We start from the raw sequence: 25333 nt of genomic DNA on the forward strand, positions 1-25333 counted from the left end.
CACTCTCCAAAACGATGAAACACCAGATTATGTTGAAAATCAAGCACTTTTCAAGGAGTATAATTCAAGCATATTCCTAACCTTGAAAACGCGACTGTTAAAATGATGCATTCTCAAAACTTTCAAGACTTTTTACAAACCCCGCCAAGCGATGGGATTGTCAGTGGTGTGGAGAGGTTTGGTGTCCGCGGGTCGCTTTTCTTTCAATTCGAGCGGTGGCGGCTCGTCGGGGGCAGGTACCGGCACGGCGTTCTGGTCCAGCTCCATGCCCTCCTCTTCCTGTCGCTGTGTCACAGCACCTCCATCCCCCTCAGCCAGTTCCTCCTCGTGCTCAACCATGTCAGTTTCAGCCTGATCCTCGTCTGAGACAGAGAAAATCAAACAAAAGATTCCATTAGATGAAACTTAATGATCCAACGTGGGAAATTGCGATGTTGCAGTCAATTTTAATAGGATATCATAATTTAGAGCAGAGCTTCCAAAACTGACCATATCAACAATTTTTTTCATCAAATATAATTGACTGATTTTATCATGCAATAGCATCAGAAATGCACCTAGGGATGCACCGATTGTGAAGTCCTGGGCCCATATTGATGTTTAAAGTACTAATTAGGTTGCTTGTTTGTTGCTCTTGCCATTTGCCGATAGGCGTTTTTTTTTTTTACTTTTATTGATACAGGGGGAATCTCAGAGCAAATGCCCTCCTTTTCAGGAGCGCCCTGTTCACACTCACAGGTTTGCACGCGTCACTGAAGTACTTCTCTACTGAGTGAGCTCTTCATCACACTCACACAGGTTTGCACGCGTCACTGAAGTACTTCTCTACTGAGTGAGCTCTTCAGTTGACAACGCCACACTGAACTTGACTTATTGCCCAGCCCTAGCTACATTTTCCCTGCCTATCTAGTAGGGCTGGGTATTGGCAAGGACCTCACGATACGATACGTATCACGACACATGGCTCACGATACGATTGTATCTCGATACATTGCGATACAATACATATTGCGATATATTGCAATACTGTACATAATTTACTGAACATTTTAAAATATAGCTAAAATACAACACGCTGTGTACCACCCAGGTAGTGTAATAATATGTACATCACTTTATATTGATGACTTAGTGGACCAATTTAGTCAAAACTACTGAGTGTTGAGTGTGTTACTGAACCCGCCGAGATAAAAAAGTATTCTTATTGTGTCAGTGAACACATGGATGTGCAAAAAAATCGATATGGCGATATATCACGATATCTTTCTGAAATATTGATACAGTATTGCGGAAAAAAGTATTGCGATATATTGCCTATCGATTTTATTGCACAGCCCTACTATCTAGGCAGTATTATTGGCCGCCACATTTGTTGAAAATGGAAATAGTTGAAAACGCTAAACATGTACATGCACCATCTCCAGCCTTTGCAATCTTTGGCTCAGGGAAAAACTAGAACGACCGCAACGCGGACTTATGCCTCCGCCATTAGTTCATTCTTGAGTCCAAGTGGATGTTGGAGCCAAATTGGAAGAAATTGCATCAAGGCGTTTCTGTGCAGAATTGGATATTTGAGCCAAATGTGAAGAAATTTAGTCAATGTGTTACTGAGATATGGCGTTACCGAGCTTGAAAATGGCATTTGTTAGGTCACTGTGACCTTGACCTTTGACCTTTGATAACCAAAATGGAATCAGTTCATCCTTGAGCCTAAGTGAATGTTTAAGGCGAATCTGATGAAATTCCGTCCAGGCGTTCCTCAGATATCGCGTTAACAAGCTTGAAAATGGCGTTTGAGAGGTCACAGTGACCTTGACCTTTGACCACCAAAATCTAATCAGATCATCCTTGAGCCTAAGTGAATGTTTAAGGTGAATCTGATGAAATTCCGTCCAGGCGTTCCTCAGATATCGCGTTAACAAGCTTGAAAATGGCGTTCGAGAGGTCACAGTGACCTTGACCTTTGACCTTTGACCACCAAAATCTAATCAGATCATCCTTGAGCATAAGTGAATGTTTAAGGTGAATCTGATGAAATTCCATCCAGGCGTTCCTCAGATATCGCGTTAACAAGCTTGAAAATGGCGTTCGAGAGGTCACAGTGACCTTGACCTTTGACCACCAAAATCTAATCAGATCATCCTTGAGCCTAAGTGAATGTTTAAGGTGAATCTGATGAAATTCCGTCCAGGCGTTCCTCAGATATCGCGTTAACAAGCTTGAAAATGGCGTTCGAGAGGTCACAGTGACCTTGACCTTTGACCTTTGACCACCAAAATCTAATCAGATCATCCTTGAGCCTAAGTGAATGTTTAAGGCGAATCTGATGAAATTCCGTCCAGGCGTTCCTCAGATATCGCGTTAACAAGCTTGAAAATGGCGTTTGAGAGGTCACAGTGACCTTGATCTTTGACCTTTGACCACCAAAATCTAATCAGATCATCCTTGAGCCTAAGTGAATGTTTAAGGCGAATCTGATGAAATTCCGTCAAGGCGTTCCTCAGATGTGGCGTTAACAAACATCCGTACGGACGGACATCTGTACGGACAGCCGTACGGACGGACAACCCGGATCCATTATGCCTTCGGCCTGGCTTCGCCGGCGGAGGCATAAAAATGCAGGGAAATCCCTGATAAAGAATGTGCATTTGACACACATGGACATTACATCCACACACACACACACACACACACACACACACACACAGCACATTACCATACCATTGTCATCAAGGCAGTCCAAATCACAGGGTTTGGAGGTGCTGGTCTTGGAAGGTCCAGCACTTTGGGCTGCTGTGGTGGTACAGTGGTTCCCTCCAGAGTCTGCATCAAGCTGACAATGACCAATGGCAGCAGCCGGTGGTTCCAGGTGGTTCTTCTTGCTCTCCTCCTTCCTGTGGCCGTGGCAAGAAAAAGAAACGGGGCTGTCCGGACAAAGAGGCTGGGGGGCGGAGCCGGGAGCGGGGGCGGAGGCAGGGGGAGTGGCCGTGTGTTTGCTGGCAGAACTCGTCTCTTCCTGGAGTTCTGGCGTTTCGTTGTCCGAGCCGTCGACAGAGATGAGGCCCTCGCTGTCGGATAAAGGCTCTGTGTCCTCCTCCTCAGAGTCCTCCTCCTCAGAGTCCTCCTCCTCCTCCTCCTCCTCCTCCATCTCCTCCTCCTCCTCCGACCGCGGGGAATCGGGAGCTTCTGGGGCGTCGGAGGACTCGTAGTGGGTCTCCTGTAGGGACGCTCGGATGGCCGCCTCCAGCTGACTGTCCTCACTGGCATCGATCAGACTCTCCTGCATCAGAAAGCAGAACAGTGTGCAGCAGAAGGTGTTGAAAACAAACCAAAGAGCTGGACGGATTCACGCAAAGAAGTGAATCAAGACAAATCTGACTGTGTGAGAAGAAACTCCCCAAACCTTATTTTAGTGAAGGATAAACCAGTGAGCAAAGAGTTACAGAGAGAGAGAGGAGAGGAAGAGAGTGAGAGAGCAGACACATGAGAGGAGAGACTCACAGAGAGAGCAGACACATGAGGAGAGACTCACAGAGAGAGCAGACACATGAGAGGAGAGACTCACAGAGAGAGTAGACACATGAGAGGAGAGACTCACAGAGAGAGCAGACACATGAGAGGAGAGACTCACAGAGAGAGCAGACACATGAGGAGAGACTCACAGAGAGAGCAGACACATGAGAGGAGAGACTCACAGAGAGAGCAGACACATGAGGAGAGACTCACAGAGAGAGCAGACACATGAGGAGAGACTCACAGAGAGAGCAGACACATGAGGAGAGACTCACAGAGAGAGCAGACACATGAGGAGAGACTCACAGAGAGAGCAGACACATGAGAGGAGAGACTCACAGAGAGAGCAGACACATGAGAGGAGAGACTCACAGAGAGAGCAGACACATGAGAGGAGAGACTCACAGAGAGAGCAGACACATGAGAGGAGAGACTCACAGAGAGAGCAGACACATGAGAGGAGAGACTCATAGAGAGAGCAGACACATGAGAGACTCACAGAGAGAGCAGACACATGAGAGGAGACTCACAGAGAGAGTAGACACATGAGAGGAGAGACTCACAGAGAGAGCAGACACATGAGAGACTCACAGAGAGAGCAGACACATGAGAGGAGAGACTCACAGAGAGAGCAGACACATGAGAGGAGAGACTCATAGAGAGAGCAGACACATGAGAGGAGAGACTCACAGAGAGAGCAGACACATGAGAGGAGAGACTCATAGAGAGAGCAGACACATGAGAGGAGAGACTCACAGAGAGAGCAGACACATGAGAGGAGAGACTCACAGAGAGAGCAGACACATGAGAGGAGAGACTCACAGAGAGAGTAGACACATGAGAGGAGAGACTCACAGAGAGAGCAGACACATGAGAGGAGAGACTCACAGAGAGAGTAGACACATGAGAGGAGAGACTCACAGAGAGAGCAGACACATGAGAGGAGAGACTCATAGAGAGAGCAGACACATGAGAGACTCACAGAGAGAGCAGACACATGAGAGGAGACTCACAGAGAGAGCAGACACATGAGAGGAGAGACTCACAGAGAGAGCAGACACATGAGACTCACAGAGAGAGCAGACACATGAGAGGAGACTCACAGAGAGAGCAGACACATGAGAGGAGAGACTCACAGAGAGAGCAGACACATGAGACTCACAGAGAGAGCAGACACATGAGAGGAGAGACTCACAGAGAGAGCAGACACATGAGAGGAGAGACTCACAGAGAGAGAAGACACATGAGAGGAGAGACTCACAGAGCGAGCTTGTTTAGCAGGGGGTGCGCGGCAGGATGGCCCATCTAGTAGGAAGCCAGATGTCTGCTCCAGGAACGACGCCACATCCAGCTGGTTCGACTCCACCATTATTTGACCTAAAGGGGGACACGTTATGAGGGAGTACAACACAACGCTAGGGTTTAAACGTACACAAACTAACTTAGGGTTTAAATGTACACAAACTAACTTAGGGTTTAAATGTACACAAACTAACTTAGGGTTTAAATCTAGTGGCCGCTTGCAGCTATATTTCTTTTAATGTTTTTTTTTTACTACAGTGAAGTTGAGAGGGCTCTGAGTACAAGAATGTCATTGCAGGCGACAGATGTTTGCATTGTTGCCGGTATATGACAATAAACTTGAAACGTGATCATTTTAATTGTCTTCATGTATTTATTAACGACTAAACATGACAGTTTGAATGTGTCTGAATATCCATGAGCCATCAGCTGTTTCTGCGTCGCCCCTGTAAACACTCACCTGTATGGGGGTCAAGGATGGAAATATAGGGGAACTTGTTCAGCTTGTAGAATTGGCTGTACCTCTGTCCCTCTTTACTGTCATGATATACCTGCAATAAAGAAAACACACGAGTGCATATAATCATTGGCATGCATGTCAAGACCAGCTTTAAGAGACTTTTTCAATGTGACCTGTATCAGGATAAGTTATCTGGCTGTTATCTGGATAAGGAAAAACGCATGTGAACGCAAGGTGTAAACGCATCGTGATCAGATCTTCCTGACCACATCTGGAGGTAGTCTGCCTCAGATTGTATTCAGATCTTTCACCCCATTTACACCTGGTTTTTAAATGCGGCCGTTATCTAGATAACGTATTAGGGATGAAAATGATGATTTTTTTTTTTGCGTTATCTATAGCCGGGCCAAAACCACGATATCATCACAGCAGCGAAAAATACAGCAAGCTAACGTGGCGTTCTTCTTCGTTGGGGTTTAATAATGGCTGAAGCAGCAAGACGCAGGCTCGAGAACGCGCAAAATCATAACGTCACATCCGTCAAATTTGCCGGGAAATCATGACCAGCGCCCAGCAGAAAATCCTGCAATATCTTTGCAATGGGTGAGCGCAGAGAGATGCGGCTGGGCACATTTTTTAAGTTACGGAACGGCGCATTCACTCATTGGTAATAGAAAACACTTTGTGAAAGTTTATTTTCCGCCGAAACCTACGGATAGTACCTTTAAAATCCAGGTGGAAATGGGGTTTAGAGTTGGACATTTTTGTGATGACAACATTTTGTCAGTCAATGGAAAACCATGTCAAATTCCATTCTATTGAGTTCCATCTCAATACGTTTGAGCCACAGCGGTACCATTTAGAAAAAGCCAGCACAACGTTTGGCGGAACATAACTGCATCACACAGGCTTAGAAACTGCATACCTGCCAGAATATAAAGTGCTCTCTGATGATGGTCCTCACTGCCTCGTTACTCCACACATCCCTGTTCAGACACTGGCAGGCAAAGTCCTGGACATTTTGAATGTTGATCATGAGCCACTTGTTCTCCAGTTGTCCACAGTCTTTTGCCTTTAGGAAGAGAGGAGAAAATACACAATGAGAATGAACAGAAACAACCTAATCTGTATCAGTGGTGTGCAACCATATGCCAGGGAAGGAGCTTCATGTCCTAATGCTACACCAGCTGATTTCACTAATGAGCACCTTCAACCAGAGAGGAAGAACTCAGCAGTGAAATGAGTGTTTAGTTGGAATGAAAACCTGCATACTCGTGGCCTTCCGTGTCACATGGTTGCCAACCAGCGTACTAGGAAATTAAAAAAATATTTTGGGGGCAACTTTTGCCACCACTGTCTAAAAACTGGGGGCGTTTATGCAATTTTGGGGACACTTAAAAAAATAGTAATTAGTACATAAAGTTGCTAAAACGGAGTGTGAAGAACAGCGCTGTTTGTGTGAGTGTGTTCTTCGTCATTGTCTTCTGGCAACCAGCTTGCAGGTACTGAGTGTGTGTTAGCCCCATAACGTGACGCTGCTACTGTACTCCCGAGATATTCTCGTACAGCAGTCAGCGCCACACAGCGTTCTAATCCTCAATAGGTGGAAAACGCTGTTAAAAAAGCTCTCCTACCCGTATCCGACCTCCGATTGCAGATCCAAAGAGATGTTAGTAACCCTAGTGAAGCCAGTAATTTAGCCGGCGCTGTTAAAATGATCCTGCTGCGTGAAACAACCGTTTAGAAGCAGTCTTTGCACAGCCTGTGCCGTATTGAGGACAGGAGAAGCTTCCTAATGCCGACAGGAACCTGAGTATTTCATGACATGTTTTGCTTCCCAGGTGCGCTGGATTTGCGTTGATCACTGACTGAGCCGCTGTCTCCGTGTGACTGCATGTGTTGTTTGCTCGCCGGGTGCAAGCGGTGCACCATGATAGTGAGATCAAACACACCCTGCTGTAAATTCAGCACAGGCTGTGGAAAGACTGCTTCTAAACTGTTGTTTCACGCAGCAGTATCATTTTAACAGCGCCGGCTAAATTACTGGCTTCACTAGGCGGACTATCATATCTTCGGATCTGCAATCGGAGGTCGGATACGGGTAGGAGAGCTTTTTTAACAGCGTTTTCCAGCTATTGAGGATTCGAACGCTGTGTGATGCTGACTGCTGTACGAGAATATCTCGGAGTACAGTAGCAGCATCACGTTATGGGGCTAAGTGTGTGTTAGAGATGGAAATTGAGTGAAAATGACATTATCAAAATATTGGGGTCAATTTTTGCCCCTGGATCATGGTTTTTAGGGGCATTCTGAGATTTCTTGGGGGCCCCTGCCCCTGACTAAATTCCTACACTGTTGCCAACTGATCTACATACTATAGTCACCATGGAAATCTGACTGAAAGTTCAGAAGCCATGCACAGTGAATGCAGATGTGTGGTGTGCAGGGTTCCAGCGAGTGACTCCTCACCGTCTTAAAGCTGCCTTTGTGCATGAGCTCAATGGGAGGACGAAAAAGGTCTGCCAGGGTGCTCAGTTTCTTATCCACGGTGCTGCCGTGACGCAGCTCCTGCTGCTGGAGAGCTAGGAAACAACATCCATCCACAGTCATTACAGCAGGTATGAAGACAATGACAGTAAGGGTGAGACAAAGTTACAATGTTACAGTAATAGCTTTTGCACACCAAGTCCGTATTTTCGTCCGAAATTGACGCACGGGAAAAAAAGAAGAATACGACCTCATTTGTGTCAATCATCATTGACACACCGAGTCCGACAGTTACGTCCGTCATTTAAGTTTTCGGACGAGGTTCGATTTTCGCATCAGTCAATAGATTTTTGCGAGCTGGGACCCGTCTGTGTTTTCAGATGACGGATTAAAAAACAGGCATACGAAAACAATCGGACTGTGTGTGCAAAGACCTTAAGGGTGAGACAATGATAGGAATTTTATTGTTGGGTGTGATTACACTGCATTATCACTGCATTATCTGCAACCACATTATTTATCAACATATTTAAGACCAGGGGAAAATACTTGGAGAGATTTCAAATACTCACTAGTTTCTGTTTGGAAATCCCGGAAGCCATCAAATATAGATGGAGCAGGTCTTCGTCGCTTTGGCACTGCGCGCATAATAAACAGTCACAAGTCACGCTCAGAAAGTTGTTAAAAAGTCACTACTCTCAGTCATAATCATGATTAGTGTTGAGATACATGAATACGAGGTAATGCAAGGTCAGATGCAATATAGTAGCCTACCTCCAAACAGTGGTCAGATGCAATATAGTAGCCTACCTCCAAACAGTGGTCAGATGCAATATAGTAGCCTACCTCCAAACAGTGGTCAGATGCAATATAGTAGCCTACCTCCAAACAGTGGTTCTGGTTCCACTAATATGTCCTGCTTCTGGGGAATGGGTGCTCGCACATCACTGAAAAATAAGGCAAAATATAGTTTAAAAATAATTATCTACTGTAAAAAAAAACACACACACACACACAAAACACACACACAAACAATAATAATAAAAAAATATGTAATAATAATTCAAAATAAACCAAAACAAAGTTAAAAAGATGAGAAAACATGTCAAAGAAAAACAAAACAAAATAATTTCGAAACCAAAATGGTTGTCCTACAAAGGTCTGTGAGATAAAACATCAACTTACTGTGCAGGGGGACCTCTGCTGCTTGAAGGCCCTGTTGAACTGGTGCTGGGCTCTTCCGCTATCGCCCCTCCATCCTGGAACATGGTGACTGCCATCTCCAGGTTGTTGTTGCGTGCTTCTAACATGTGTTTTCCTCCTCTGTCTGCGGCCCCTGGCAGAATGACACAGTCCAAGCTGAAGGATTCCTCTGAGAACATCTTAGCGATGCTATTGGCTGTCTGTTGTGCTGTGAGCGATGCTATTGGCTGGGCATTAAACAGCTCCATGTGGACCAAAGACGTCCCGGGAAACCAAAACATAGCCAACACAGGCAGAGGGGCAGTGTCCCTCCATGTAAACACGCCCCCACACAATTCCAATGGGCCATAAGTGATGATTAATAAGTAACAGGTTTGCTTTAAATGTTCCTTTACATTGAAGTGTGTCACGATGCATTTGTGTTAATAAATTGATTGTTTTGCAGAGATGTGTGTTATATTATTGACACCCACATTTCAACATACACCCTTCATCGTCCTTCCTTACCAGTGACGGCGGCTTCTGTTTCGGGCTCAGTAATAGCTGCTGGACACTCGAATGCTTGAAGGCTGCTCTCCTCCAACAACGCCACACCCTGCAGGACAGACACAACAACATGATCACCCTGCAGGACAGACACAACAACATGATCACCCTGCAGGACAGACACAACAACATGATCACCCTGCAGGACAGACACAACAACATGATCACCCTGCAGGACAGACACAACAACATGATCACCCTGCAGGACAGAGACAACAACATGATCATCCTGCAGGACAGACACAACAACATGATCACCCTGCAGGACAGACACAACAACATGATCGCCCTGCAGGACAGACACAACAACATGATCACCCTGCAGGACAGACACAACAACATGATCATCCTGCAGGACAGACACAACAACATGATCGCCCTGCAGGACAGACACAACAACATGATCGCCCTGCAGGACAGACACAACAACATGATCACCCTGCAGGACAGACACAACAACATGATCATCCTGCAGGACAGACACAACAACATGATCACCCTGCAGGACAGACACAACAACATGATCACCCTGCAGGACAGACACAACAACATGATCACCCTGCAGGACAGACACAACAACATGATCACCCTGCAGGACAGACACAACAACATGATCATCCTGCAGGACAGACACAACAACATGATCACCCTGCAGGACAGACACAACAACATGATCACCCTGCAGGACAGACACAACAACATGATCATCCTGCAGGACAGACACAACAACATGATCATCCTGCAGGACAGACACAACAACATGATCATCCTGCAGGACAGACACAACAACATGATCACCCTGCAGGACAGACACAACAACATGATCATCCTGCAGGACAGACACAACAACATGATCATCCTGCAGGACAGACACAACAACATGATCACCCTGCAGGACAGACACAACAACATGATCATCCTGCAGGACAGACACAACAACATGATCACCCTGCAGGACAGACACAACAACATGATCGCCCTGCAGGACAGACACAACAACATGATCGCCCTGCAGGACAGACACAACAACATGATCATCCTGCAGGACAGACACAACAACATGATCACCCTGCAGGACAGACACAACAACATGATCATCCTGCAGGACAGACACAACAACATGATCACCCTGCAGGACAGACACAACAACATGATCACCCTGCAGGACAGACACAACAACATGATCACCCTGCAGGACAGACACAACAACATGATCATCCTGCAGGACAGACACAACAACATGATCACCCTGCAGGACAGACACAACAACATGATCACCCTGCAGGACAGACACAACAACATGATCATCCTGCAGGACAGACACAACAACATGATCACCCTGCAGGACAGACACAACAACATGATCACCCTGCAGGACAGACACAACAACATGATCGCCCTGCAGGACAGACACAACAACATGATCACCCTGCAGGACAGACACAACAACATGATCACCCTGCAGGACAGACACAACAACATGATCGCTGGGGAACGAAGGGCGACAGAAGTGTAACAGCGGTCCAGTGGTCATGTCATAGCCCTTGATATTCCAGCATTTTACATCCATATCTGTGCTTATCAATCTCTTGCTTCTAACTTGTTCTGCTGGATGAACTCTCACCGCTTCCTCCACCTGAGATTGAAACACCTCTGCAAGGCCACTCACCTTCAGGGAACACTCAGGGTCACCATGGTCATCATCATCCACAAACAGGCAGAAGTCTGCTGGAATGGGATCCCCCTCTTCTGCCCCCTCCTCCTGCTCGCACTCTTTCAACCAATCGCCATCTAACAGGAACTGGGGAGCTGTGGAGAAGGGGGGAGGGGTAACGAAAGAGGGACACAAACATTCTTTAGGAGGAGGGGAATAATATGATGAGAGGACCCGGCAGGAGTCCCATCTAACAATTACAAATCATTAAGAACTCAGAATCAGAATCGCCTTTATTGCAAAGTAAGTTTGCATATACAAGCAACTTACTTTGGTATTTTAGTGCATTTGTGTATAACAACAACATTTTCCAGGGCCTGGAAATTGTAATTTCCATTACTTTTCCATGTTTTTCATAACTGTACGACCATATGTAATTTTCGAAGCAAATATAGCCAGAACAACTGATGAGTGCACTGCACACAGCGACTGGGCCTCAGTCAACACAAACGTAACGTGTATGTGCTTGGAAAATTACAGTGTCATTTTGGATTATTATTTCATAGTGTGGTGAGTACCACTTCCACTGCGAATACCAACAATTGTTCCCCATAAAATTAGCTGATTTAACCATGCTTAGCATCAGAAAGGCTAAATAACAACATAATGGGCTATAGTTCAAAACGGACATGTGCACATGTGCACACACACGCCAACATTAGGCACAGTTTGAAAAACAAATCCCCTCGCCAGAATTTAGCCTAACTTCGGCGTGTTATTTAGCCACCTTCCTGGCAAGCTAGCATGACATGGTTAGTAACAATCAATGCCTTAGGTCTTATAGTTTCATATGATCCCAGAAACTTCACTCTGGCTTTAAAACCCACCCGCTACATCCTCTGACTTTTATTTTTTTCAAAATCTTGATATTTCCTCAGTGTTCCACAGTTTGGGAACCAATGTGCTAAGCCAAGTAGCCGGAGGGCGCATCGCTACTTTTGTACTGCACGCACAGAGAAGAGAAAGGCATCCATCTTCTCGTCGTACTATCAGGAATATGGCAAAAAGGTGAATCTCCAGAAATGTTGGCGTGTTGCTTTAACAGATGCAAAAAAGATCATTTACATTGGATATTTTGTAATTGGTTCAAGTTTGTTCTTGTTTATGAAGTCGGTTTTAATTCCAAATCTCACCTAGAATTTCACTGGGCACTTGTCTGCAGACCAGTTCAACGTCCTCCTGTTTCAAAATATACAGAGGAAAGCAATGATCACAATCACATTCCTGTGGATGGCCAACACACACACTCACATTTCAACAACATGCAAACAAAAGAAAATGTATCATCTGTAAGTGTCTAAAGGGCAGTTTATAGTACTGTACAGTGATTTATGATGGCCTGATGGACATCGCTACAACGTCACCAACATTCCATCTTCGAGCAATTAACTGTCGCTCATAAAAAGTATAAATACTACAGTGATTATAGAACGCATCAGAGGTTCCGTCATTTGCTCTCATCAGCTAGTTGGCCTACTTTACATTGCATTACTATAGTTCTTCTAAATAGCACTGAGAGTTACTGAGGTAGTCTTTACATTAAGAGTAACATTTTCTTTTCAAGTCACTCACTTAAAAACTTCACACCCTTTATGTTTTCACTAATAGAAATCAACACGAGTAGGCTACACTGCAGTTATCTATTGTCTACAATGCAGCTAGCATTTTGGGGCGATGTCTTTATGGTAAACTAGTATGCTCACAGAGGCAGCCTTGATTGATCGTGTCTGGTTTAAAAAAGATCAACAGCAGTGCTCACAACACATTGTGTCTGGTTTAAAAAAGATAAACAGCAGTGCTCACAACACATTGTGTCTGGTTTAAAAAAGATAAACAGCAGTGCTCACAACACATTGTGTCTGGTTTAAAAAAGATAAACAGCAGTGCTCACAACACATTGTGTCTGGTTTAAAAAAGATAAACAGCAGTGCTCACAACACATTGTGTCTGGTTTAAAAAAGATAAACAGCAGTGCTCACAACACATTGGCAAAGTTCTTTCAGTTCCCGATGCACAGCTAACAATGTTCTTACCCATTTCTTCCATCAGTTCAAAGTCATGCAAATATTCCCAGCTTGTCAAGTTTATTGTTGTAACCGTTTGTGTTGTTGAATGGGCTTTTGTCTTTGACAGAAAAAAGTTTTTTTGCACTCGTCAGGTTACATCTTTGTGGAGCTGAGTGATATTTTCACGTGGGGTTTTTCAATTTCCAATGTTCTCATGACAACTGAGCCGGCGTTGGGGTCAAAGTTCAATCCAATTTAAGTATCTGCAAGGGGCGCAACCATCATCGCAATGATGACACATTGCCTGTCGCTGGAAGTATAAACATTCTGTCGTTGCAAGTTGCAACTGACAATGTAATATGATCATCGCCGGGGGCAACCATCATAAATTGCTGTACTATAAACTGCCCTTAATAAACACCCACCTCCTGGTTGATATCATCATGCTCCCTTTGCTGGTCTTGGGGTTGCACTGATGAGTTTCTGCACTGGTAATATTGCTCCATCGGCATGGTTCACAGAGGAACTGTGTCTGGGTCTGTTAAAGTAAACAAACAGGAAAACAGCTGATTGTTAAGACTATGGTCCTGAATTTACATTGAACAAGTTAGGGAATTGCTTAAACTAAAACAGATTGTTTCACTCTATAATTTAAATCGTTTACTTTTATTGAAGGATATGGTAACAGTGGAGTGTTCTTGTTTCTATTGATCTGCAAAGATGCTGGGCCCAATCGTCCACTAAACACAATGCACGCCACGGTGCAAGTGTAATTGTTATTAGTTTCCAACAGACGCAGTTGTCAACTTAAAGCTGCATTCAGTGATGTGTTTGTGTTAAAATAAGTGTTAAATGGCTCTATATTCTGACAGCAATCACTGAAATAGAGTGTTTGGTCAGTAACTTGGAACCCCCAACCCCCCACTGTCCTCTATCTCTCTCCTGTAGTCCTGCAGGCACGGCGGACGTATCTCCGCAACCGAACAGGGAGACAGGGCGGCGTTGGATTCGGGGTGGAAAAATACATAATAGTCCTTTAAAAGGCATCGCGATCCGACCTTCCGTCTCCCAGAAAATGTCATCTTTCCTCTGATTGGATAAAAATTGGCGGCGACCTCAAACTAGCTCAACAAGCTCATGGACTGCTTTGTTTTGTAGTTGCTCTCAACAGAAGCAGCATAAAATGTGTGAAAGTAACAAAATGTTCACCAACCTGCTTTGTGTAAGCGCACTTCAGGATTTCAAACAGCGTCCAGTAGTTTTCTCGTCGGTCGAACGCTGTTTTGGACGAGAAGCTTCCTCCTCGTACTCTGCTTTCTTTCTTTCAAACAGCCCAGATATATCTTCAACAGCCTGTTATAGTCGCTGCTTCACCAACGCGCTCAGCTTCCACACAGTGACCACAACTTTTCCTTCTCAACTATTTACTGACAAACTGCCATTCAAAGCTCTAATAGCTTCACAGCTATTAACGTTAGCTTCACAGCTAAAGCATTATATAGCGTTAGCTTAGCATCACAGCTAAACTTATTCTGAGTCCATAAGAGAGAGGAGCTTCTTCTCCTCCTGCTTCCTCTTCAGCGCTAAACAGAGCCTCGGCTCCAGCGTATATCAATTTCATCCATACACACAGTCTTCTTTTGTCTTGCTTTGCTGTAAACTAAACTTTAGAAAGGAACAACAATCAACAAGTCGGCTATGCTCTAGTGACCGGCCGCCATCTTGCATGACGTCACAACGCCCTTCATCCGGGTACTTCACAACCCCCCCAAAAAAGCCCAAAGCCCAAGACCCCCACCCCACCCAACCCCCCCCCCCCCCCCCCCCCCCCCACCCCCAACCAATGCCCGACAGTTGCCTAACTTGCATGAAAAAGACTGTAGTTGATCAATGCAATCATGTATGATCCATGATTGGAATTTGGAAACCCTCATTAGTGTTTTGCTTGCACCTGTGTTTACCCTGCCTTTTCGACACAAAATAGCCCCCGTGAGAAGGGTCTATTGACTGTTTCAAAGTATGTTATGTTTATGGTAATGTGTGAATCAGAGAGCCTCTGACTGGCATGCACATTTAAACGAGGATGCAGGATCCAAGGGCCGTTTAACCATTCACAATGAGGCAATTAAGCTATTATTGGATGGATGGTAGCCTACAAAGAATGGATGAAGGATGGTTTACAATGGAAGGATGGGGGAGGGAGGATTTATTTCTTCCAGCCTCCCGCAGAATCAGGTTTAAACTTCACAGGTTTCTCACACAGGTAAGTAAAGGCACAGGCACAACTACAAACATTACATCGGGATGCTGTATGGTCCAATACACATGGTTTGGGTTGGACTACATGTGTACTACACAGCATGGTGGAGAGGACTAACAAAATGTTTGGTAGAAACAATGGTGTTGCAGCCTAGTGGCTGACCAGCTCTCAAAGGAGGGTAGATTGCCTGGCAGATCGTTTCTGGGTGTTCTTGTGTTCCTGTGAAACGTCATCAGTTGCAGTCGCAGCCCAAGTAGCCTACTGTTCCCGCCAAGAACGCTTAAAATTCCCGGATGTGTTCTGACATGCCCACTTTACCGAGGATACTCCGGGATGCTCTCAGGATGCTCTGGTTGATGACTTTTTTCAACCATGGTGTCAACTTGGCAAGGCAGTATCCCAGCACTGCCTTGTCACTGTTGAGCTCTATAACATAAGTAGTCATCCATAACACGTCACGACTAGACAAGCCTAGTTAAGCCAGACAGTGTAGCTGCTCCATGCTCAATGCTCTCACGCATGCGTGTTTCAACAACTGAGATTTCCTCCACAGTGACAGGCACAGCCAGGAGAGTGACCCCATTGACCTATTGGCTTGTGGCTAACTATCTGGAGCTACTATGGAAAACAGCATGGATTGTGCTGAGAAAGGGATCTAGTAATCAACATCATCATTGATGATCATTGGTAAGTAGCAAGGGCTGGGGTTCCAAAAATCAGAACAATCCAATCAGAATGATCTCTTTAAGCCTATTGACGATTATTACAATATCGTTCATCGTGATTATTTTGGACGGGATAATTGTGAGCTGAAATTTCCACCCCAGTGTTTGTAAGCGTGAAATGTGTAATTTCATATGGACAAAACTTTATTTTTGTCTCCCAGTTCTATGTAGCTAACAGTAGGCTACATTTGATCAACATTAGAATAATATTACATTCAGGATACTGTTCCAAGTGTTTCAATATTAAATATGGCTATATCTAAGTCCCATGTAAAGATGCATAATTTGATGAGTGGGTGCCCTGTGCACAGCCGTGCTGCTAAACCACAGTGCTGCTAGCTAGAGCAGGAACAACAGCATTCAGGAACATGTATAAATCTAGCACACATCAGATTAGTTATTTTTTTAGTTATATTTTATTAATTTACATAAACACGAACAACGCGTTTCGCATTATGGCTTAGGTTCACTTTCAATTGATTGACAAACAAGTGTGGGTTTAAAAAGACTGTGCCAACAGATAATGATTATTTACAGGTCATGTGACAACCAAAGGTTACAGATCATGTGACAAGAAGTCTAGACATTCATATTACATCAGTTTACATGTTTGATAAGACAAGCACAATGGGTTATGATGAACAATATCAAATATGAAAAATATAGAGTATATATAGAAAAATATAAATATTAGAAAAATAGTTATCAAGTATTTCAGTCAGACCATTGGGCTCTACTGTGTTTAGGGTGTATATCCAATATGCTTCCCTATAAGCAGTTGGTTGATGATGTTGCCTCCTCTTGGATTGGGGACAACTCTCTCAATGCCTATGAATTTCAGTGAAGCTGCAGAGCCATGATTTCTTTCCTATAATCTCTGGCAATTCGATAATCCATGTTGCCATTTCTAGCTGCCCTGTGTTCTGAAATTCTTAATTTGAGATGACGTTTGATTTGGCCTATGTATATAAGACCACATGGAAATTTAAACATGTAAACTACATGTGTGGTCATGCAACTGTATGAGGGTCGTTAAAGACGTTTCTGTCAAAGCTATTTGAGCAGTGTATGTAGTTTCCATCAACTTCTTGCGAGAGCCAATTGGTTTTTACTGCGAGCTCTCGGTACATGGATTTGACTATAGAGTTGTATGCAATACATTTGATCAACATTAGAATATTAGATTCATGACACTGTAATGAGTGTTTTAATACAAATATGGCTATATCCAACTCCCATGTAAAGATGCATAATTTGAATATTATGAATAACTATCATAGAATAACATATCTCAGTCACACACAAAAGAGGCATGCATCAAAAGTCCATCCATTTGCTGAGAGGGTTCTGGTTCCAATCCCCAGGAAGTAACCCCGAGAGAGTTTTTACCAACCAACCACTTTCCACCACTCTTCTGATCAGTACCAAGGAAAAGACATGAAGGTCCAGATGTGTGATGAAGGTATGAAGGTGTATCCACTGCAGAGGGGAACTGGAGCTGGCAAGCTGTACAGGAGTCTGGTTTCTATCTTCTATTTTGTCTTTCTAATTTCATGAAGACAACTCAAAGAGACAAAAAGCAAAGCCACTATAAATTAAAGGCAGATGATAATTATAATATATAAATATCAATATTTGAAAGATAAAGCTTCTTCACACTTCACGGCTACATAGAAGACAGACAGATCACAATAATACAGAAAACTCACCCACATACTGCCTGCAGTTACACATCAAAAGAATAATATACAAAGAGTTAATAATGTACATTAATATCAGGCTGCATCCAACAAGTCTCTAAAGAGCCTACAGCTGATCCAGAATGCTGCTGCATGTGTACTGACAAGAACTAGAAAGAGAGCATATTTCTCCCATACTAGCTTCTCTGCACTGGCTCCCTGTAAAATCCAGAATACAAGGCGAGGAGACACCCTCTCTCTCTGAATATATATACATATACCGTACATACAGTATATATACACAGTATATATATATATATATATATATATATATATATATATATATACTACCCTAAATTCAAGCTTCAATGACCCATGTCTATTTTCACAAACTGTAAAGCCTTGATTTTGTCCCCCAAATTCACAAACTTTCAAGGATGTCAAGGACCAGTGGGAACCCTGTTAAATGTATCTCCTGTGTGGGAGCTCATGTGTTTCTTCAAGTTTGAATTTAGACTAAAACTTTTACCACAGACTAAGCAATTAAATTGTTTCTCCCCTGTGTGGACTATCATGTGTGTCTTCAAGTTTGAATTTTGATTAAAACTTTTACCACAGAGTGAACAATTATACGCCTTTTCTCCTGTGTGGATTATCATGTGTGTCTTCAAGTGGCAATTGTGGCTAAAACTTTTACCACAGACTGAGCAATGCCATCGCTTTTCTACTGTGTGGTATCTCATGTGTTTCTTCAATTGTGTTTTATTACCAAAACCTTTACCACAGACTGAGCAATTAAATGTATCTCCTGTGTGGCATCTCATGTGCGTCTTCAAGTGGGAATTTTGACTAAAACGTTTGCCACAGACTGAACAATTAAACGACTCTTGGACTATCATGTGTGTCTTAAAGTGGCAAGTTTGCCTAAAACTTTTACCACAGACTGAGCAATTAAATGGTTTTTCTCCTGTGTGGTATCTAACGTGTGTCTTCAAGTTTGCATTATGACTAAAACGTTTACCACAGACTGAGCAATCAAATGTATCTCCTGTGTGGTATCTCATGTGTTTCTTCAAGTTTGAATTTAGACTAAACCCTTTACCACAGACTGAACACGAGAATGGAATTTCTCCTGTGTGGACTCTCATGTGTCTGTTCATGTCTCCTTTAAGTCCAAAACTTTTACCACAGACTGAACAATTTAATGTTTTTTCTCCCGTGTGGACGATCATGTGTCTCTTCAAGTCTGTGTTACGACCAAATTTTTTACCACAAACTGAGCAATTGAATTGTTTCTCTCCTGTGTGGACTATCATGTGATTCTTCAACGTTGCATTTTGACTAAAACCTTTACCACAGACTGAGCAATTAAATGTATCTCCTGTGTGGTATCGCATGTGTCTCTTCAAGTCTGGGTTACGACCAAATGTTTTACCACAGACTGAGCACCTTAAGTGTTTCTTCCCAAGAACTGCGCTGTTGTTCTGTGCGTCTAAACCTGTTTGAGGTTCACTAGTTTCCATTCGATCATCACCGTCTTCAGTCTCAGAAGAGTGTGAAGTCTTGCCTGCAACTGCACTAGTTGCTTGGAAATGACTAGCTGGATCTATGGTCCTGGATGGTTCTGATACTCCACAGTCGTCTCCATCAGCTTCTGTTTTCATCTGTTCAGTTGAGCAGCTGGGTAGAGGCTCTGCCTCTCTGTTCTCCTCAGTTTGGCTCTGATGAAGCTGCGAGGACCGAGGTTTCTCTTCATCATCTTCACTCTTCACAGGGACAGAGGTGGATGGGAACTTGGTGATATGGGGCTCCTGCTGCCCTTGAAGCTGCTCTCCCTCCTGACTGATCCAGAGTTCCTCCAGTTCCTCTTTAATGTGTGGGGCCTCTGGGTCCTCCTGGTCCAGACTGGAGCTCCACTCTTGCTGCTCAGGGGGAACCTCTTCTTTACTGACCACCACCTGCTGGACTTCTGGAGGTACAGCTGAAATAGAGACATATACACACATGAAGGAAAACTGACTACAAGTCAAACTAAATTTGTCACCATTACATCATAATGTTAATGAGATCAATGATGGTGCAGTGTAGCGGTAGAGTCCCTGCCTAGTGCCTACCAACATGAGGGTCGCAGGTTCGCGCCCACGTGTCACTTACCTCCGGCTTGGTCGGGCGTCCATACACGCAGGATTGCCTGTGTCTGCAGGTGGGAAACCGGATTAGGGGTATGTGTCCTGGTCGCTGCACTAGCCAGGGATTCCGCTAGACATTTTCCCAGACGGCCAGTGCAGACGGTAACGTTCCAAAATTCCGGCTCTATCGAATATTTACCGGCCACTATGTTTCCTAAATAAACGTTTTGAATCAATTTATTTCTCTATAGTCTATTCTTTATAGCCTCTATAGTCGTAGTCGATCTTATTTATTCCAGTGTTGTCATTAAGAGGCCGATTTCGCAGCAAGAATATTTAATTGGTCGGCACGTCGTTCTCGGTAAGGACGCTTTCGTTATTGAAACAGACAACATGCATGCATGCTCCTACTGTAGCCTATCTATCTGCATTTGCAGAAACTCATGAACCCATATCTTCTGGACATTGCCTTGATGAAAAAACAATGTAGCGTTAGCTAAAAGCAATAAGTGCAACAGCGCACAACTTGAATCCCCAGCAATAGGCTACGTAGGCACCTTAATCTCTCAGCTCTCCTGCACTGGTTCTCGGCTCCCATGTGGCTTTATTTGTGGTAAGCATTTTGATTTATCTCCTCATCATACGAACCAAGCGCGAGCCATTGATTGATTGATTGATTCGCCCGAGTGGGTAAAAAGGCTTTTTACCTCCGCTAAATTGACAGCCTACGTCGGGCCGCTTTCGCTTTTGACGGCGGCAGGCAGGCTTCTGGTTCTTTCCTGCCGTCTTGCTTGCCTGAAGTAGGCTACTTGTCGTTGCATGATCTCGATAAAAAAAAGGACTGGCCTAGCAAGGGATGTCTGTTATGACATTTCAGTTTCCTCCTGTGTGTTTCCTCACAGCGGGTCCGGCGCTGGCCGGCGGGACTGATGCTGCTTGTGTGGCTTTTAAACGGCGCTCTACAGTAACGAAAACGTCTGCTATATTTTTCTTTTTCACCAACACTCAACATACAGGGGGCGGAAAAAATATGATGTAATAAGTCTCTATTTAAGTCGTATCTTATTGGCAACATCACTTAGGCTGTAGGTCACACAATATTAGGCTATTTTATATAATTAATTTATTTATCTGGCGTATTTTCAGCCGGCCACTTGAGCCGGTGACCTTTTAATTTGCCGGCCCACAGCAACAAATACTGGCTAAAAGCCGGCAATTGGCGGCTAACGGAATCCCTGGCACTAGCGCCTCCTCTGGTCAATCGGGGCCCCTGTTGTGGGTGGAAGGGAACTGGTGGGAATAGCGTGATCCTCCCACATGCTACGTCCTGCCAGTGAAGCTCCCCGCTGTCAGGTGAAAAGAAGCGGCCGGCAACTGAACTTCTCTTACTGCTGTTAACGTCAAGGGAATGATCGATGTACTCCTTACCCCACGGGCCTGGAGACTCCAGCACCTCTTCTTGAACAGTTTTCAGCAGTACGCCTTGGTGTACTGTCCAGATACTCCTGTATCCTGTGGGTTCCTCCCTTCCTTTGGTAGAAAGGTGTCTGGTTTCTGGAAAAGCCATCTTGACTGGAGCTGGTGTTTGGCTAAAAGCAGAAATACAGACTCATATTATGGCTGTAGAATACTGTTGTTGGGCTTTCTTTGGACTTCTTTCTCTCTTTGAATGAGAGACAATACGCTGACTTGCTTAATGGCAAACGTAAATACCTCAAGAAAATAACTGAAGTCAAGACCTCTTTTGAAATTTTGTGCATAAAGCTAATCCTCTAAGCAGCCTTCTATGCCTTCTAACTATGGCCAATATTATCAATACAATTCAAATACATTGATTATCAGAGATGCAGATGTCATTTTTGCAAGTCCAAGTCAGGTCTCAAGTCTGTTATGGTTGTAATGAGTGTTTTAACATCTGCTAACATGTTTGCTAACCGTCCGTACGAGCTAACGTTAACTTTCACATTACCATGACTGACCTATCAGGTCAGATGCCTGATAAAGTCTGATGTGCTCAATCCAGCAACCTTTAATTTGATACTGCAGATGTTGCATTTAGTGATTGTTGTTCTGTGAACTTATTATAGCCAAAGTTTATGACAAACATTCCACAGCAGCTGGCTGCAGGTGTGCTGCTCACCATAGTGTAACATCACAGCAGGTGCAGGTGTGCTGCTCACCATAGTGTAACAACATCAGAGCAGCTGCAGGTGTGCTGCTCACCATAGTGTAACATCACAGCAGGTGCAGGTATGCTGCTCACCATAGTGTAACATCACAGCAGGTGCGCTGCTCACCATAGTGTAACATCACAACAGGTGCAGGTGTGCTGCTCACCATAGTGTAACATCACAGCAGGTGCAGGTATGCTGCTCACCATAGTGTAACATCACAACAGGTGCAGGTGTGCTGCTCACCATAGTGTAACATCACAACAGGTGCAGGTGTGCTGCTCACCATAGTGTAACATCACAGCAGGTGCAGGTATGCTGCTCACCATAGTGTAACATCACAACAGGTGCAGGTGTGCTGCTCACCATAGTGTAACATCACAGCAGGTGCAGGTGTGCTGCTCACCATAGTGTAACATCACAACAGGTGCAGGTGTGCTGCTCACCATAGTGTAACATCACAACAGGTGCAGGTGTGCTGCTCACCATAGTGTCACATCAGAGCAACTGCAGGTGTGCTGCTCACCATAGTGTAACATCACAACAGGTGCAGGTGTGCTGCTCACCATAGTGTAACATCACAACAGGTGCAGGTGTGCTGCTCACCATAGTGTAACATCACAGCAGGTGCAGGTATGCTGCTCACCATAGTGTAACATCACAACAGGTGCAGGTGTGCTGCTCACCATAGTGTAACATCACAGCAGGTGCAGGTGTGCTGCTCACCATAGTGTAACATCACAACAGGTGCAGGTGTGCTGCTCACCATAGTGTAACATCACAACAGGTGCAGGTGTGCTGCTCACCATAGTGTAACATCACAGCAGGTGCAGGTATGCTGCTCACCATAGTGTAACATCACAACAGGTGCAGGTGTGCTGCTCACCATAGTGTAACATCACAGCAGGTGCAGGTGTGCTGCTCACCATAGTGTAACATCACAACAGGTGCAGGTGTGCTGCTCACCATAGTGTAACATCACAACAGGTGCAGGTGTGCTGCTCACCATAGTGTAACATCACAACAGGTGCAGGTGTGCTGCTCACCATAGTGTCACATCAGAGCAACTGCAGGTGTGCTGCTCACCATAGTGTAACATCACAACAGGTGCAGGTGTGCTGCTCACCATAGTGTAACAACACAGCAGGTGCAGGTGTGCTGCTCACCATAGTGTAACATCACAGCAGCTGCAGGTGTGCTGCTCACCATAGTGTAACATCACAACAGGTGCAGGTGTGCTGCTCACCATAGTGTCACATCACAACAGCTGCAGGTGTGCTGCTCACCATAGTGTCACATCACAGCAGCTGCAGGTGTGCTGCTCACCATAGTGTCACATCACAACAGGTGCAGGTGTGCTGCTCACCATAGTGTAACATCACAACAGGTGCAGGTGTGCTGCTCACCATAGTGTAACATCACAGCAGCTGCAGGTGTGCTGCTCACCATAGTGTAACATCACAACAGGTGCAGGTGTGCTGCTCACCATAGTGTCACATCACAGCAGCTGCAGGTGTGCTGCTCACCATAGTGTCACATCACAGCAGCTGCAGGTGTGCTGCTCACCATAGTGTAACTTCAGAGCCAATCATCTCTCGAGACAGACGGGTTCCCAGATTGACGGCATCATTAGTGCATGCAACATTGGGGGATGACGGTGACACGTCAGAGAAGAAGATTTAAAAAAATAAGGAAAAAAGCTGAACGAGTACTGATTCTGAGCAATCTAGTTGTTATAATCACTTGATGAACGAACATTCTGGTCAACATTTCAGACAGACATGTGGTTCATTTGAATTCCAACTACTTTTCAAGCCCTTGGTAAAAAAAAACGACTATTTTCACCAGGATTGCCAAGTATTATTATTAGTATTATTGTATTATTATTAGTATTATTAAGTATTATGGTATTATTGGAATACCAAGGTATTCCAGTACTTGACCCCCCCAGGACAGGCCAGGCTGAAAGATTTGTTCTGTAACGTTACTCTCTACACCTTGTTTTGTAGTTGCTCTCAATAGAAGCATCATCAAATGTGTGAAAGTAACAGAATGTTCACCAACCTGCTCTGTGTAAGCGCACTTCAGGATCTCAAACAGCGTCCAGCAGTTTTCTAGTCAGTCGATCGCTGTTTTGGACGAGAAGCTTCCTCCTCGGCGCCTACTAGCTCTGCTATCGTTCTTTCAAACCGCCCAAATATCTCTTCAACAGCCTGTTAGTCGCTGCTTGACAAACGCTTTCAGCTTTCGCACAGTGACAACAACTATTTTGTCATTCAAGCTCCAATAGCTTCACAGCTAACGTTAGCTCCACAGCTAAACCAGTATAGCGTTAGCATCACAGCTAAACCATCTGAGTCCATAAGAGAGAGGAGCTTCTTCTTCGTCTGCTTCCTCTCAGAGCTAAACAGAGCCTCGGCTCCAGCTTATATCCATGTCGTCCACACACACAGTCTTCTTTTGCTCAGTTAAAGATGTAAACTAGACTTTAGAAAGGAACAAAATCGACAAGTAGGCTAATGCTCTAGTAGTCCATCTTGCGTGATGTCACAAAGCTTCTTCTTCTTCTTCTTCTTCTTCTTCTTCTTCTTCTTCTTCTTCTTCTTCTTCTTCTTCTTCTTCTTCTTCTTCTTCTTCTTCTTCTTCTTCTTCTGTTTCGTTTTACGGCGGTTGGCATCCAAAATGTTGCATTACCGCCTCCTTCTGGACCAATACATCCACTGTTCCCCTATTCCATTACAGTCTTTTTAACAGTCCAGTTCCTCTCAAAAAACTGACCACTATTTTCTTCCCCTCCACTACTCCCACACATCCCATTATAGCCTTCACACTGGCCTCTATTTGTCCCAGTCTCTGCAGTCCAGTCATCATGATCACCCTCTCTGCTTCATATCTCCTGCATGAGATCAGAACATGCTCCACCGTCTCCCTTACTTCACACTGACTACAATGCCCAGTTGGATGCTTCCCTATTAAACTAAGTGTTCCATTTAAGTTGCTGTGACCAATTCTCAATCTACCTATGACTCTCTGTTCACTCCTATTAGCCCCACTATTCCCCACCACTCCCACTTTATTTTGTATACTATGCAGATGTCTCCCTTTTATTGCCCTATCCCACTGCTGTTGCCACTGTTG

The 25333-nt window shown here is 44.4% G+C and overlaps 1 protein-coding gene and 1 long non-coding RNA gene across 2 annotated transcripts; both read right to left on the bottom strand.

Annotated features, from left to right (window-relative positions):
• Positions 1–346: 346 nt before the first annotated feature.
• On the bottom strand, positions 347–13262 carry LOC310787898 (UBX domain-containing protein 7-like; the record flags this gene model as incomplete). The annotated part of the gene is made up of 12 exons (XM_083649352.1): positions 347–362; positions 2712–3280; positions 4775–4890; positions 5276–5366; positions 6201–6347; positions 7745–7857; positions 8335–8400; positions 8645–8709; positions 8948–9098; positions 9473–9560; positions 11181–11320; positions 13259–13262. The coding sequence occupies 12 exons, from the start codon at positions 13260–13262 to the stop codon at positions 347–349; spliced, it is 1566 nt and encodes a 521-aa protein (XP_083505478.1).
• A 6507-nt stretch (positions 13263–19769) lies between these two features.
• On the bottom strand, positions 19770–24373 carry LOC310787928. The gene is made up of 3 exons (XR_014553281.1): positions 24260–24373; positions 21453–21613; positions 19770–19876 (listed from the first exon to the last, which is right to left on the bottom strand). It is a non-coding gene; the product is annotated as an uncharacterized lncRNA (long non-coding RNA).
• Positions 24374–25333: the final 960 nt, after the last annotated feature.

Source organism: Poromitra crassiceps, assembly GCF_964638095.1.
Source record: "Poromitra crassiceps genome assembly, chromosome: 13".
Lineage (NCBI taxonomy): Eukaryota > Metazoa > Chordata > Actinopteri > Beryciformes > Melamphaidae > Poromitra > Poromitra crassiceps.